Here is a 17,272-nt window from a genome sequence, read left to right on the forward strand (position 1 = left end):
GAGCTTTATTTCCGGATTTTGAAGCTCAGCTGCTTCATGCAGCACAGTGGATTGCTGCACTTCCACACCTGAAGTGAGGACACTTTCTATTGTGGACCAGTAAAAGGAGATCATCAGTTGTTATTCTACCTTGTTTTTCTGCAAGACCCTGAGGAAATGGAGTCTCTATTGGGCCTTTCTGGCCACCTGGATTGTTTTATAAAACTTTGGAGTAATGTTTTACAACATTTAAAAAAACCATTGTTTCACCAACCCTTAGAAAGTGGGAAATGCCAGCACCAATCATCACTTCTTTCCCCTTTCTTTTTGCTGATTTGTGTGCACTCATTAAGTAGAACCAAATGGCTTGAGGAAACAGCCAATGGAGAGAAGAGATCTGCCCCATGGTCCCTCTTGTGTGGAGTGCCTCAGGGTTCATGTCTCTCTCCACTCCTGTTTAACATCTATGTATAGCCACTGTATGAAGCCATTTTATGGCATTGGGTGATTCTGATAGTATTCTGATGATACTCAGCTGTATATGTCTGCCGTGGCTGGCCAAATGATGTTTTGGAAGTTCTGTCTCTGGGCCTGAAGGCAGTGGGGTCCAGTTGGGAATAAACATGCTTCAATAACCTTAACAAGGTGGAGTGCCTTTGGATATTAGGGTCTCCTGCACCTGGTGATTTCCCATCCATAGTTCTGGATGGGATGGCACTATTCCAGTAGAGTCCAATTTGGGGTCTTCCTCAGGGATGGGATCTGACCATTATAACTACTGGTTCTGTTGCTCTGCATCGCACAAGTGCAATTTATGACCTGCTGAGCTGCCCGGACAGCTGAGCAGCACTGCGTGCAAGTGCGCAGCGGTTGGAAAAGCCCTTTTTCCTGCTTTTTCAACCACAGTTGTGTTGTGCAAAGCAGCTGCGGTTGAAAAAGAAGGAAATAAAGGTCAGGTAAGAGCCCGGGCTGGTGGGTGGGCCAAAACAGCAGCAGACATAGAACTGGTTCTATGTATGCTTTCTGTCTGCTGCTCTTCAGAACTACCGGTTCTACAGAGGTGGACAGAACTGGTAGAATCCCACCCCTGGCCTTCCTGGATTCATGGCTCCTGCCACAGTGACAATCATGACTAAGGATGGTTTTGCACAACTGTGCTTTGTACCAGTTGCACATTTTCCTAGTCAAGGGGGCAACATGCATGGCAGTAGTCATCAATGCTTTGATCATCTTCTGAGTGTATTACTTCAATGAGATTTACAGGGGGCTGCCTTTGAAGTATATGCAGACTTTCAATTGGTCCAGTATATGACAGTATGGAGGTAATTATGGGTATGCCTCATTAGGCCCATGTGATACCTTTGCTTCACCAGCTCCACTGACTTCCAATTTGCCACTGAGTAAAATTCAGCGTACTGGCTATTTCCTATATTGCCCTAGATAGCATAGGTCTGACTTACCCCCATTGTTTGTATCCATTAAATTAGATATGGCAAGAGGGACAAGATTTGGGTCCTGTCAATTAGGGATTGTCATCTAGTGAGACTTGAGAAGTTTGCCTTTATATAGTATGTCTGCCTTCTGGAATTGAAAATACCCAATATTAGGTTGGACCTGACCCTGCTCAGCTTTCAGAAAGCCTTGAAGACCTTGTTGAAGAATGATTGTATTTAGAATGTGAGGTGTTTCCAGAATATTTTGTCTCTTAAGTAGCTGAGCTGGTATACTTTCTTGCTCAGCTGCAGTTCAGGAGAAACTGTTTTGAAGATACCATTCAGCTGGAAATACCAGAACAGCTTGAAGATGAATAATTTTCTCATTACAGATAGTTCTTATCTCTTCATGCTGGCTTCTGAATTACAGACACCCTAGAAAATCCTGTACAAAGACTGCTGGCAATACAAAATGAGCAGGAATGAAATTGACAGTACTGTTTCAGTATATTCATCTTTTTTAATTTTACAGCGTTTGTATATTGTCTGAATTTATAGGCTGTGACTAGCATGCAATTTAAAGTTAATAACCTCACAAAATATCTCACCTCAGCCTGAGTCAAACAATCATAGCCGTAAAACTAGGTGGTAGCCTACAATTCGCTCAGATGTAATGCATTTTGAAATGGCACTTTATTTGTATTTTTTACAGCTAGAAATCACAAATCAGAATTTCTCACTTTAAGTAGAATAGAGTTATTCTTGAGTTTAAGCCATGCTGCCATAAAACAGTGGTTTATGAATTATTTCCTTAATCTGAGGACCATTTTTCAGTGCCTAAATACAGGTAGTCCTTGAGTTACAACAGTTCATTTAGAGATAATTCGAAGTTATAAAGGCACTGAAAAAAGTGACTTATGTGACCATTTTTCACACGATTGTTGCAGCATCCCCATTGTCATGTGAACAAAATTCAGACGCTTGGCAACTGGCATGTATTTATGACAGTTGCAATTTCCCGGGGTCATGTGATCCCCTTTTGCAACCTTCTGACAAGCGAAGTCACTGGGGAAGTCAGATTCACTTAACAATCATGTTATTAACTGCAGTGATTTACTTAACAGCCATGACAAGAATGAACGTAAAATGGGGCAAAATTCACTTCTGTCTCACCTAGCAACTGAAATGTTGAACTCAATTGTGGTTGTAAGTTGAGGACTACCTGTATATGTATCCATCTAATGATAGATAAAGCCAAAATATGCAGGGAGGTCTCAAATAAATTTAAGGTGATATATGTGACTGTGTGATTGGGACCCTGCCCTTTTACAGATGTATAAAAGGAGTGGAATTTCATTATGCTTTTGTAGACATCATCTTTTTTTCTGGTAAACTTCCCTAAAAAAGATCAACGTATAATTGTTTTAGAAATAAATGTATTAAAAATTGCCATACCATACATAAATAGCTAGTGGATAATAATGTAATTGTATTTCACTAATTCCAGTTCTCTGTCAGTTAACTGTATATTCAATACTCTGTCATGTAAGGGGAATAGCATTTTCCACTCATGAATTGTGATAAAAAAAGATTTTTCATATGTATCTGTTTTCTAGTTATCTGAAATGCTGGTTGAAAAAATTATAATGCTTTTTCAAATAAAAAACAAATTTACTCTTGTCATCACTTCATATATTAATTATAAAACATTCAAATTGGCTAAATAAGAATTAGAACAGATTGGAATATCTAGCTAGAATTCTGGATCGTATGATTAGCAAAAAAAAAGGAACAATATATCCAAAGCTTTATTTTGTAGATTTATTTTGTAATAATACAGGTAAAGGAGATTAAAGTGTTTATTACTGTGAACACTGAACAGCCTTAAAAACCCTCTTCTTCTATTTGCTCTTTGTCTTAATCAAAGGAAGAGAGGAATATTTATATTCTGTTCCTGCATTGTGTCTCATTTTAAGATAAAATAAGCTACTTTTGCACAACATTCTACACAATAATGCAGTCAGCTATATTTTAGCCAAGCTTATTGTGTGAGTTCTTAATGCAGGATTGAATAAACCATGATTAAATATATTATAAATAGGTATGTGCCAGTAGAAATGAAAAAAAATTGGTGAAGCCAGGGTGTTTCAAAGTAAGGGAAATTCATTATATTCTAAGGAAATAAAATAGGGCATTTGGCAACCCTAGTGCAAAGTAAGATCTTTTAAAAACTATATTACATTTCTCTTTTAAAGGCGCACTAAAAAAGTCTGCCAAAAATTCTATACCTCAGATTTCTTGATAACTGTACATGTTGTATTTTTAAAATAAACATATGCAAGTTATAAATTCTCTATATTTTTGGTGATCAGATGCACAATCACTTGAACAGAGTAGAAATCCACAGTTGCATTATATATTATCACTTAACTGAATAGCAAACTGAAAATTACAAGTCTCAAACGATATTCTTACTAAGAAATAAATATAAATACAACATAGCTGTAGAAGGCATGCTCATCAACACTATATCACATAATTACAGAATAAAAGAATAAGAAAATGTTGCTATGGACCAACTAATTAAAGGAGAGACAAAAGTAGTATACTGAACCAGCCAGTAACATTTTAAAATTCCTTCTTTTTAGAAGAGTACAAGCTCTGCTATAGTATAACATAAAAGGCCTTTGGAACACACATGGAAAACATGTTTTGACAAAATTAAAACTTTTTTTTTTACTAAGAACATTTAAAATTGCCAATTAATTACCCAGTGTAAAGTTTGCACTGCCTGTATACTAGGGAAGGTGAAATCCATAGCTCTCCAGAAGTTGCTGAATTTGAACTTCGCAGCAACACCAGCCAACACAGCCAATCGTAGGAATGCTAGAATCTTTAGTCCAGGGACCCCAGAAAACTACAGGTTCTCCATCCTAAATTACCTGAATCCATAGAACAGGATCCAGGTCACAATGAAAGGGGAGGGATTTTGGATGCTTTATCATTAGAATATTCTTTTTATTAGAACTACATTTCCCACAGCAGAGTATATATATGCAGAAAATAGTAACAAATAAGATAACCTGTGATCTGTTGGCTAATTGTTTCAGAGATATTTCATTATCTAAATAGAGAAGCAGAATGACAATGGGCACGCAAAAAACAAAACGAAACAAAGGACTGTGGGAGCTGGAGTGACTTCCTGCTGGCTTCCCCATTACCTTTTCCTGAAGAACGCTGGCAGGGACTGTTGGAAATGACAATCACATGACTGTGGCTGACCATGGAAAAGTGGTGGCACAGCAGCACCGAAACAATCACAACTTTGCCAAAATGTGGGAGTCATGGCCCCCAGATTTTAGATGCATTCTGGAAGTATCTGAGGTATGTTGATTCAAAAATTGTTGCCCTTTGAAGCATTGTTTTGCTCAGCTGAAGATTACAAACAATCAAAAGGACATAAGAATTTTAATATCATATATACACATAGGACAATTCTAAAGGATGCTGGAAGCCTTTGTGTACAGTACAGCCAAGGAATTATTTTGATTCTAACCTTATATCAAGGTATAATAGAACACAGTATAACTAAAATCTACAGGAACACTGTAGGCAGTGTGCGTCAACACAAATATACAAAATTAGTCACTCAGATGTCAAACTTCAAACTATCTTTCTAAGAACTTTGCAACGAACAGGATTAAGTCAGGAATGGGAAGAAAGAAAAGGAGATACAATGAAATTATATATTCGTGTGATGTGTAAATTAAACAGAATGTGAGGCTGCCTGTTCTATTTATTATTTATCATAGAGAGAAGGCTGAGATACAAATGGAAAGGAAAAAAAATAAAAATGAATAACTCTAATCATAATTCACCTGAAGGCTGATTTTCTTTAAAAAGTAAAACAAAATATATTAATGCTTTTAGGTCCATACCATGGAATATTTCTGTCACTATTTCATTTCACTTGCCATATTAGTTGATTGCACAACAAAAGCCTAAATATAGCATGTATCACTTGTAATTAATAGATTTGAAATAACTTGTGAGGTCTAATCCCTAAACAGACGTAGTACCCTGAACTTAATTTCCCTATCATCTGATCAATTATAGCTCTAACAAAAAAATCTCAGAGCCAAAGTCTTATTTCAGGTTTGTTGAAAAAATGTGTATTTATTTTATAAGTCTTTGTTCCTTCTTGAAAAAGGAAAAGAATCTTCCTGTATTTATGAATACCTCTATATGTAATCATTAAAATTGTTAAATACTAATATGAACTTGTCTTTATATAGTACTTTAATGAAAGTACAAGGAGTTTGACAGATCTACTTGATAGATTTTATAATTGCATCTGACAGATTATGAAGGAATTGAAATGAGACAATTTCTTGAAAGCAGTTGTGTATTTTCCAGGGATTATACTATAAAAGTGGTGGGAAAATATATAATCCAAGGAAAAGATGCAATTGTTTTAAAGAGCCAGAGATGCTTCAAATCACTGACTGTTTGCACTAATCACTATGGTGAGGTTTGGGAGTAATCAAATTATGTTCTGAATTGGATACAATAATCAGGTATAGTACTGAAAGAAAGGGGAGGCATAGCATAGCAAAAGATAAGAAACAAAAAATAACAAGCATGATGTTCAATGGCTATATTCAAGAAGCTATTTAACTGCATCTAAGGTTTAAACAACGTCCAGTAACATTAGGTGATTACTTTTTTCCATTAAGAAGTTCAAAATAGTGTATGTCATGATGATAGACTATTAGTGCAGATCAAGCCACTTTGTAAACTTTTTTAGATACATCCTACAAAGCAAATTCTACTTTCAAGGACAGCTCTATCTATTACTGAATCAACATTATACCCGCATCTTCCTCAGTAAAGTTTACATACCTTCTTTAGTAGCCCTGAAATGCACAACTACATTCTTCAGTGAATTATGGAGACAGATTGCTCAAAACACAGTTGTTTGTACCATGATTTTCTCCATTACAGAACCAGGGTTCATATAGGTAAAATTTAAGGCACAAGAATTCACGCACAGTAATGGCAAGTAAACTATATCCAGTTTAACTAAGTACCAGTATACCTTTTAGGACATGTCTCAGTTTTTCAACCAAATGCAGAAGGTTTACCAGCAGTTTCCACAGTGAAAAATATTGATCAGAAGTAGGAAATTTAGAGTTCATAGCTCTAAAGATTAAGAAATAAGCAGGACAGCATGCCAATAAAGTTCAGCTGATGCTATTTCTGTTTATTCTCTTTCATTTTTCATTTGTTTGATCCCTTTTTAATATTTAACACATTTATTATTACATGATGTTCCACTTATCAGATGCATGCAATGTTATCTTGAGATGAGCATATACAGCATATATGCATATGTAAATATACAGCGAGGAACATTAAAAGCAGTGAGGTCAGAGGAACATATGAAATGCAGAAGCTCCAGGTAGTAAGTGCTATCATAAAAATAGTCAATATCAAAATAGTTATGAATGTTATGCATTCTTGCAAACATTAGTTCTGCCCTAAGATATCAAAGCCTTTGTAAAAGGAAGTCTTTGTACACATCCCCCCATCCCGAGTATGTTTGTAACCAACATTGCGATATTCTGTAATTGTATTGCTAAAATGAACTATTGACTTAATATAATGTTCCTGCAAAAAAAAAGAGGATAAATACAGTAAACATAGGACCAGAATGCCCAGACCATTGACATAATGATCTCTATTTACAAAACAGACGATGAACAAAATCCAAATAAATATTGCCCAATTTATCTACTAGTTATGCCAACCAGGCTGCATTCATGTTTACTGCTGGAGAAGCTGGAAGACTCAAGAAAAGCTTTTTTACTTACAATGAACAAATAGGTTTTAAGAACAGAGATGTTACTTTTGGCTATTTTCTAATTCTCACTAGTATGGTGGATTTGGAAGGTGCTTTTGGCTCTATTAATAAAATATGTGGGACAAACTAGCAGCGATTAATAAGCACCTCACATTCTCACCAACTTCATTTAAATATCTTGATAAACATAAAGGTAATTTTAGCTGGCCTTTTACTAATGATATCATGGATACACATGGAGGACTTTTAGCACTCTTAATTTTTATATTAATAGCAATAGCACTTAAGTCTTATATACCGTTTCACAGTACTTTCCAGCCCTCTCTAATTGGTTCATAGAATTAGCCTATTGCCCCCAACAATCTGGGACCTCATTTTACTGATCTCGGAAGGATGGAAGGTTGAATCAACCTTGAGCAGGTGAGATCCAAAGTGCCAAACTCCTGGCAGCCAGTGATCAGCAGAAGTAGCCTGCAGTACTGCATTCTAACCACTGTGCTACAGCGGCTATTAATATGTTAATATATATGTTAATATGTTAACATACATATATATTAACATATTCCTGTCTAACTTTCACATAATTTTCTCCTCTCATTGGGTTTAAATAAAGCTTATTCAACATTTAGTGAAAGTTGGCTTCACAAAATCATTAATATTAAATTATATTTTTTTATTAAAAGATAATCTTTGGCTAATTAGAACTGCAAAGCACTGAAGAAAGCATGATCATTTTTTGTTTCTCTCTCATTCATTGTTAGGCTTCTGCTGAATTACACAACCTTTACAGACTGGATTTCTGGAGTATGATTTAAGGTTGGCAGGCAGATCATAACGATTTCTAGATTTATTATACGGCACAATAAACTGAAAAAAGACAAAAATTTACAAGTAGTACTCAGTTACTGACTGCCTCACTTAGCAATAATTTGAAGCTATGGCGAAAATGCACGTACAACCTTTGCTGCGTCCCATGGTCACATGACTGACATTCAGGCACTTTACAACTGTTGCATTTTATGACTGTTGCAGCATCCCATTGTCCCCTGATTTGCATGCTTTCCTACCAGTTTGAGACAAGTAAAATTAATGGAAAACATGGAAAAGAAGTTATAAGTCACAGACAGATTATTTTCCCTTAGCAACCATGTGCTAGTGGCAGAATTCCTGATGCCAGCTGTAGTTGCTAACACAAGACTACCTGAAGTCAGATCTGATTGATATGATTTCTTATAAATTATATCTTAATAGCCCCAAGTTGTTTTGCCAATTTTAACAGTTCTAAGATTTGAAACTAATTGGCAGAAGAAATAATATTGGGGAACAGGAGGACGAGTCAGCAGTCAGATAAAATAAATCTCAATCTAGGATAGAAACAGCATTTGGGAAAGCACCTCAGAAATGACCCTCCCTAATCCCCCTTTAAAGAAGGGAGGGTGGAAGCACATATGTACTTGCAAGATTTCATTACTGCAATCTTATATTAAAAGTAGTATTAATATTCGCAATTCTGATCTAATCTGGTCTACCTTAAAGGGCTCACACAAACCGCAGTGGTAATAAACTAGTAGAAATATAAAAAAGCATTTATTTTTGCAAGATTTTTCATGTATTGCCAATTCCAGATTGAAATGCATGTTCCTATTTGTTTTGTTTTTTCCTTCGATTCTAGATTCTAATGAAGGCAATGAATTTTTTTTATTAGATCATGTTGCCTAGATCTCTATGTATAGCATATTTTCCCATGGCAGCCTTAAAGTTCGGGATAACTTATTCATGGCAAATAATTTTAAAAGGGTATCTTTTACTTAATGCGAGGAACATTCTTTATTACTTCTAAGTTTATTTATAGTAAACAAAATGATAGTTTTGTCTGTTCCTTTGTATAAATTTTGTACAATTGGCCCACATACCAGAAAAAAAAATGACATAGATTGAGGAAATTCAAACTACAACCTGCAGAACCTCTGATTAACTGTAGATATTACTTTGTAACAAAACCCAGCTAATTATTTAGTTGAAAATATTAAAATAATACTTGATGAAATTGAAGTTACTTTCTCAATATTACCATTTCTGCTGCATGATTTGTGCCTATATATTAATTTGCACAGCAGCTCTGTTATTAATTCTATGGATAATGGGAGCAGATAACCATACTGAACGATTAGCAAATTTATGTAGTTTTCATACATAAGTGACATTATTGGGACCTATATTTGCATTGTAAGGGTAATTAATGGAGTAGCTCTGTAGCATGTAGCAAGTCAGGCCATGCCTATCAAACACCAAAAACATCCACCAGGTTATCCAACCTCCCTTACATGGAAAGCTTTAGGGAAAAATACAATCAGAAATGGAATCAATGCTCAATGTCATCCAAATGTAAAGTCAAGATATTGCAATGGAGTTTGAACTGGACCAATATGCCACCCTTATGATCAATGGGGAAAACAGTGAAGACTGAAGGAATTAAGATGGCAATAACATTAGGAATCTGGATGGGGATTATTATAAATACTTGGGTATCTTTCAGGCTAACAACAGCAAGCACACTGAAATAAAAAAAGGTTAGTACTAAAGATATCAGAAGAGTGAAGAAAATTTTAAAACCCAAACAAAATGGCAGAAATACTATTAGTGATTAACCCCTGGATAACTCTAGTCATCGGATATACAGTGGATTAGATTGCAATGGATTAATGGACTGGATTTAAAGTTAACTAGAAACCCTGGATAGAAAGACCAGAAAAATGATAATGAATCATGCCCTTCATCGATGCAGTGGCATTGACAGACCCTATTTTCCAAGGAGCATAGGTGGGCATAGATACACCAGATAATTGAAGAAGAAGAAAAGGCTTGGAAGAATATCGGAAGGCCAGTGAAGAAGATGCTAGCACACTATGAAGGCTTACTGAATATCAAAAGCTATCAAACTGCCCTGTAGGAAAGGCCAAATAAAGACTAGACTAGACTAGACATGGCAAGACAAAGTAATATATGGCCAGTACAGGTAGTCAGTTTACTTGGTGACCATTCGATGTTACAACGGCCCTGAAAAAAATGACTTATGACCATTTTTCAGACTTAGGACCGTTGTAGCATCTACATTCAGCTGCTGGACAACTGATTCACATTTATGATAGTTGCGCTGTCCCTGGATCATTTGATCCTCTTTTGCCACCTTCTGACAAGCAGAGTCAATAGGGAAACCAGTTTCACTTAACAACTGGGTTACTAATTTAACAAATGTAGTGATTCACTTAACAAATGTGGCAATAAAAGTCATAAAACTCACTTAATAAATTTCTCACTTAGCGACATAAATTTTGGGCTCAGTTGTGGTCGTAAGTTGAGGACTAGATGTACATTAAAAAAAAACCAGCAGGCAGATCAGATAACAAGACCTGGCAATGGCTAAGAACAGGAAAGCTGAAGAAAGAGACAGAAGAACTAATTTTGGCTGCACAAGACCACATCTTAAGAACAAATGCATATAAAGTCAGATAGCAACAGATTGCAAATGCCTTCCCTGCAAAGAAGCTGAAGAAACAGTGGGCTCCTATTGCAAGAATATTGCAAACTGATTACAAACAGCAATATGACAAAGTAAAAATGATGCATTGAATACCTGCAAGAATGACCACTTGCCTGCAAACAAGAACTTGGGAATTCAGGCAGTCAAGCCTCTGCTTGATAACACCCAGATTTAACAACTGTAGATAGGAAAGACAAAAAAGGTCTAGACTGTAAACACTGAAGTACCTGGAGACAGCAGCATAGAAGAGAAAGAACTGGGGGTGGGGGGGTGGGGGAATCACGAAATATGAAAGCCTGCAAATAGAAGCAGATCAACGGTGATGAAAGAAAGCAATGATAGGCAGGTATCCTGAGTGCAGTCCCAAAATTTCTGAAGCACCAATCAACAACATCAGCATTGACAAAAATCACACCAGTCAGTTGCAAAAGGCAGCTTTAGTTCAGTTTATATCATGTGATGATACCTTAATAATAATATTAATCAACATCTGCCTCTCCGAAATTCTTGGAAGGAGTAAAAGTAAAAAAAAGAAAAAGAAGCCAAATTCTGTCTAAATATCTGGCTGATTGTGCAACTTACCCAAATAAATTAAACTTTCATCTGCCACCCGACTTTCAGTGATTCAGGGAGGCTCACAATATTCAAATAAAGAAAGTGCAATGCATGTCGGATACCTTCATTCTAGGGCAAGGGCCTCCAAACTTCGCAACTTGAGGACTTCAACTTCCAGAATTCCTCAGCCAGCCATGCTGTCTGGGGAATTCTGGGAGTTGAAGTTCACAAGTCTTAAAGTGGCCAAGGTGGGAGACCCCTGTTCTAAAGATATAGTTTTTCAGTTTGTTTTTTTCTTCATAATTTGGAGAAGTAGAAACCAGTAGTTTTAATAAAATCAAAAGAGGATTTAACGTTGTCCAAGGCCCATTTTGGCTTGTAATAGAGAAGAAACCTACTTCTGTTACTAGAATCACACTCAAGAGATAAACCTACTTCTGTTACTAGGATCACACTCAAGAAATAAATGTTTCTGTCAAGTTAGAAAGTTTTATGTCAGTGCTTGTAAGTATATTGTGTTCCACTTTACAGTGTTAGATGTACACTCACAACACCACAAAAATGTATCTAAAAAAATAAATGTGCAAAGTGAACCCTTTTTTTTTTTAAAAAAATGAATCATTATTTATTTATTTATTTATTCAATCTGGATGCTACCTTATTCAAGCTAACCCTGAATGGCTATTACTGGCACTGAAATGAGCCATATTTTATATTTGGTTTTATATAGAGAAGCTGTTTTATAAATCCATTTTAAGGAATCTATTACTAAAACTCTCTGCGTGTTTTCCAAGACTGTATATGAAAATAATGAAAGCATCACTTATTACAACTGCTACATTTTAAAATGTTGCACAATTAAATAACATTTAATTGGAGAAGGCTACTATTTGTACCACTGTCACATCCAAATTATTACAATTCGTTGAAATAATTAAAAACATAAAATACACGATTCCCAAATAAGGTTTGTTTCCATTAAATATGAACTTATTGCATGATAATTGGAGACAGTATCTTTGCATTATGATGTAGGGAAAATCAGCGGCTTTGTATTAAAATTTACAGAGATTGCACATGACTGTATGAGGATTGGAAATTTTAGGAAAGATGAACTTTTTTTTTCTTTTCTAAGTTGGTAAACAGAAGATTGTTCTGAGCATTTCAAAAGGAGAACATTAGGACAGTTTCTTATGCTACCTCTTGAAAGTTGATCAATAACTCTAGGACTCCAATTACTGGACATGAACTCCTATGTACAAAACACAGATGCTTCCTCTGCCATGTTACTTCTTCTGAAAGTGCCAAATTATTCAAAGCTTGAACTATTTTTCTTTCTTCTTGCAACAGCAAAATATTAGTATATGTTCATATCTCTTCTTTTATTATAAAATTATCCAGTGTTTAAGTTCTTCTATACCCTTCTGTATCTGGTTGCGGTAAAAATCCACATTGGCAGTAAAGTCAGTACAGACTGCAGATTCTGTGTTGCCAAGTGTACAGTATAATGCTGTTCCTCCAATACTAAGGAAGACAGTTACTATGCACAGTAAGATCAGCAAAATGCAGGAGCCAGCCCCAACGTCCTCTGTAAAAAGAAGATAGTTGGCACAGAGTGAATAGAATGGCAGATAACTGAAATACTTTACTTACCTGTACTGTATACATTTCCCAACACTGAAATAGCCAAATAAATGCCCAGAACCAGCAACTTTCTCTACTAAGACAGGGCAAAGCTAAAGACAAATGTCAGTATTGGACCAAAGAAAGATTTAGGCAATAAGCTTCCTTCTTTTGCTTTCGCAGAAGAAAATGTGCACAATTAAATATTTGTTTGTATTTACAACTTGCTTCTATAGGTAGTCTCCTATAGTAGCATAGCTGGCTGGAGAATTCTGGGAGTTGAAGTCCACAAGTCTTAAAGTTGCTGGGTTTGGAGGCTTCTGATCTAAACTAATGATGGTACTGAATGAGTGGCCCTTATAATTGGGTCTCAGAGTTTGCAGAGTCCACAGGGTCATGTGATCTTGATCTGGCTGCTATGGGACCAGCTGGTGATTACAATTTTGCAGCATCCCGCAATCATGCGATTGCCATTTGTGACCGTGGCTACCAGCTTCTGACAGGAAAGTCAGTGGAGAAGTCAGTAGAAGGTTGCTAATAGCTTAATCCACTTAATAGCTCTTAGCAATAGCACTTAGATTTATATACCACTTCATAATGCATTACAACTCTCCCTAAGCAGTTTACAGAGTTAGCATATTACCCTCAACAATCTGGGTCCTCATTTTACCAACCTCGGAAGGATGGAAGGCTGAAACAGCCTTGAGCCGAGGATCAAACTCCTGGCAGTCAGCAAAATTAGCCTGCAATCCTGCACTCTAACCACTGCACCACCACAACTCTTTTAATAACAGTATGGAATTGCTTAACAATGGCAACCATAAGCATCAGAACTGCTCGCACTAAGCAATGTGGTCACAATGTCACACTTTCCAATTGCACTGCTTAGTGACATCCCAATTACCCCTTTTAAGCGAACAATGCCTGTATAATTTTATTCCATTCATTCATGGATGGAAAAATAAAATCCATGTATTTTTATGCTAGCTTTTCCCCAACATAGTAACTCAACACAAATATTTTTGATTCTATGAATGGGCTGTTTAATTTACTGACCTTTTTAATAGTGAAGTTATACACTACTGTGGGATTGAATTTATGAGAGAATCTGTAATATTTTGATATAAGATAACATCCCCACCAGCTGCATTAGAAATACTGCATAAGAACATTTTATTTTATTTATTTAATAAATGTATATGTCCACCCAACTTATATACATGACTCTGGGTCAAAATAAAACAAAATAAAAATATGACCAATAATTAAAAACATAAATAACACACCCAGCCAAAAATAAGAGCTGAGAATAATGGCAGCACCTCAAAATCAATACAACCACCCATGCTAATAGGTTCTCTGATTTGACTTTTGATTTTGCCTTCTATTTATAGATATTTTCTATCTGTCCCCTACAAAATTAGTACAATCTTAACTGGCAATAAGGATTATGAAACACACATATTGCTGAATAGCCAAGCATAGGGTTGTGTTATTGTTGTTAGCATAGAATTCCTTTCCTTTCCTTTTTCCTTCCTTTCCCTTTCCCCTCTCCTCCACTGCCTGCCTGCCCTATTCATAAAACAGGATAATAGAATATATATTAATGACATTGTGCAATGATTAAAGAGAATAAAAAGCCTATTAAGAGATATGTAAATCAAACTTGGCAGAAAATAAAAAAATGCTGCAGAGGATGCCAAGATTCTGGTGACAAATTAGATTTGTGGAAAATTCTAGAACAAGGCAATCAACAACAGGTGGAAAAGCTTAGTAATAAATGATTCAGTTAGATCAAAGGATCACATGTGGTATATGGAACAGTCTAGTAATTCTTGGGTCACAAACTCAGTCATGTGTCCCAGCACATGCAAAGGTGACGCTGATAAGGAATGTTATCTTTTCCTGAAGCAACCAATGAGGGCAGGGCATCAAATCACTACAATGTAAATCCTCTTCCATATGGTGCATAAATGATAAGATAAAAATATCAAGATATAAGAAAACGAGTACTTAGGAGCTCATGATACTGAAGACCTATCCTTTGGGGTGTCAAAGTCTAAGACTCTACACTTGAGCTAAGCCAAAGTTTTATCTGATCCCTTTCATTGCAAACATTTTGTGAATGTGGCCATGTAGCCACCATCTCAAAAAGGGCAGGGCTCATGAGATGACCTATCTCCCACAAAACAATGCAACACAATGTTTGCATGAAAGTATATTACCTATAGTTGAGAGCAACCTACCTTCCTCAATCCTTTCTCTTGGATATTAGCAGATGTGGCACATATATGTAACTTGAATATTTAGGGTTTTATATTTCGTGTGATTGTGCAATTCTGTAGTTAAAATTAGTGAGGAGAAAGTACCTTGTTCTAATGTTTCTTCCATTTCTTGGAATCTCACTCTTCTTTTTGATTGTTTCAGCTGGATTTGAGCCAATCTTTTTTCTTCACTGTCATCTCTTTTTTTCAATATAGATACAAGCCCCTCTGCAGGAACAGTCTAACAAGAATGATAAAATAGACTGTTATAAAACACAGTATTAAGAGTTTGTTTCATTTGCTATGTATACATAGTGTGCTTATATATTACAGAATCTTACACATTATCTTTGAGATATTTTAACTCTTGATTTTAATCTTCACAATTATTGAAGATTATTAGTTGCAAACATAATTATTTTATAAGATATTTAAGAGATTTGACTTTAAAATACTATTAAATATCAAATATCAAAGGTTCTATTAATATCCTACAACATAATGTTCTCCCTTGGTTCTATTTGGATAGAAACTAGATGCTATTATGGATAAAAGTAGCTCAAGTATTTCCTTATTTGGATGTTGGACATGCAATTGAGAATAAATCTGGTATAATGATAAAACCAAACATAGAATGATAAGACACATTTCTGCAGTGTAGCTATAAAAGTTTATATTTTACTCCAAACAGTAGTCTGAATTCCACAAATAAGCATCTTAAAACATAAAAGCTCTTAAAATATGAAATCAATAAGAAAGTGAATTGCTAAAAGCATAGGTACTTAAAGTAGAATTCTTAGTAGCTTCTATCTGCAAAGGATAATTTCACCTATATTAGTAGAGCCATTACTTCTCTATGAATTATTTAATTTTTCAAGGCAGCCAATCTATGGTATGGCCATATTTCAGTTATTGTACTTTTATATTGTCAAATAAAAAAAGAAGATAGCTTTGATCAATGCTTTTTGAACTAAATTATATTGCAACACAATCTATAATAAGTGAACTGCAACCTGCACTGAACTGTTATATACATAAAAAGGATGCAGTATTGCAGACTAATTTTGCCAACTGCCAGCAGTTTGATCCTGACTGGCTCAAGATTGACTCAGCTTTCCATCCTTCCAAGGTCAGCAAAATGAGGATCTAGATAGTTGGGGGTAATATGCTGACTCTGTAAACCGCTTAGAGAGGACTATAAAGTAATGTGAAGTGGTATATAAGTCTTAATGCTATTGCTATTCAGGAGCTTACAATGCACATACATTCCAAGCAAGCAGCTATATGGCATCCATTAATCTAAAAATTCAATTTCAGCTTCAGTACTCCCATTACTCTTAAATATTGGCAATGACCCTGCACATGTTTGATATGAAATGTGAAATGCACATGCAGCAATGCCATAGACAACAGTAAGAATTGAAGTAGTCAGGTATGAGAATTTTCTCAAGGTCAAAAACTCATTAAATGTTATGGAGCAGTTACAATCCTAAAGATTAGTGTGGTATGCCCAATCTATCAAAAAATTCTCATCCAGCTATACTGATATGTAAGTCACATCGATAATACTTGAACTTATTATCTTTTTAATTCAAAATATTTGAAAATACAAATAATTCCAGATTTAAATATAAAACAATTACATATATTCAACTTTCCTTTCTAACTTCTTAAAGATCATTAAGGTATTGAAATATCCTATAGTAATCACCTTCAGCAGAACTAAGAAATAGAAAGTTCTTTTTCAAATTTATTATGACAGTCACTTATAAGTAGCACTTTGTGAATCCCTTTCTTTCCCACCATTTTAATGCCTTTGCAGGTGTTTTCTCTGTGGGGTTCAGCTTTTAGAATACACAATGCCCCTGGAGGCTGAGTATTCCATTGCAGAAAGGATATACAAAGGCGTCTGGGTGTTAGAAATAGGGTATCACAAGGAACTAAAGACAACCAAGCTTTTACCCATTATGTGATTTTAATTATACTGATTTTAATTCTGACTTTAAAAGTATTG

General features: G+C 35.5%; 1 protein-coding gene across 3 annotated transcripts in view; it reads right to left on the reverse strand.

Annotated features, from left to right (window-relative positions):
* Window positions 1–11,967: 11,967 nt before the first annotated feature.
* The window catches only part of CNST (consortin, connexin sorting protein), a 38,581-nt gene continuing 33,276 nt past the window's right edge, over window positions 11,968–17,272 (reverse strand). For all 3 annotated transcript variants that reach the window (XM_087936695.1, XM_026695443.2, XM_087936704.1), the window contains exons 11-12: window positions 15,364–15,499; window positions 11,968–12,959 (exon numbers count right to left, since the gene is read on the reverse strand). In XM_087936695.1, coding sequence (XP_087792821.1) covers window positions 12,757–12,959; window positions 15,364–15,499 — 339 coding nt within the window. In that variant the 3' untranslated portion in view covers window positions 11,968–12,756. The remainder of the gene's footprint in view (window positions 12,960–15,363; window positions 15,500–17,272) is intronic.

The sequence above is a fragment of the Pseudonaja textilis genome, chromosome 1 (assembly GCF_049901715.1).
Source record: "Pseudonaja textilis isolate UNSWEBS1 chromosome 1, rPseTex1.2, whole genome shotgun sequence".
Lineage (NCBI taxonomy): Eukaryota > Metazoa > Chordata > Lepidosauria > Squamata > Elapidae > Pseudonaja > Pseudonaja textilis.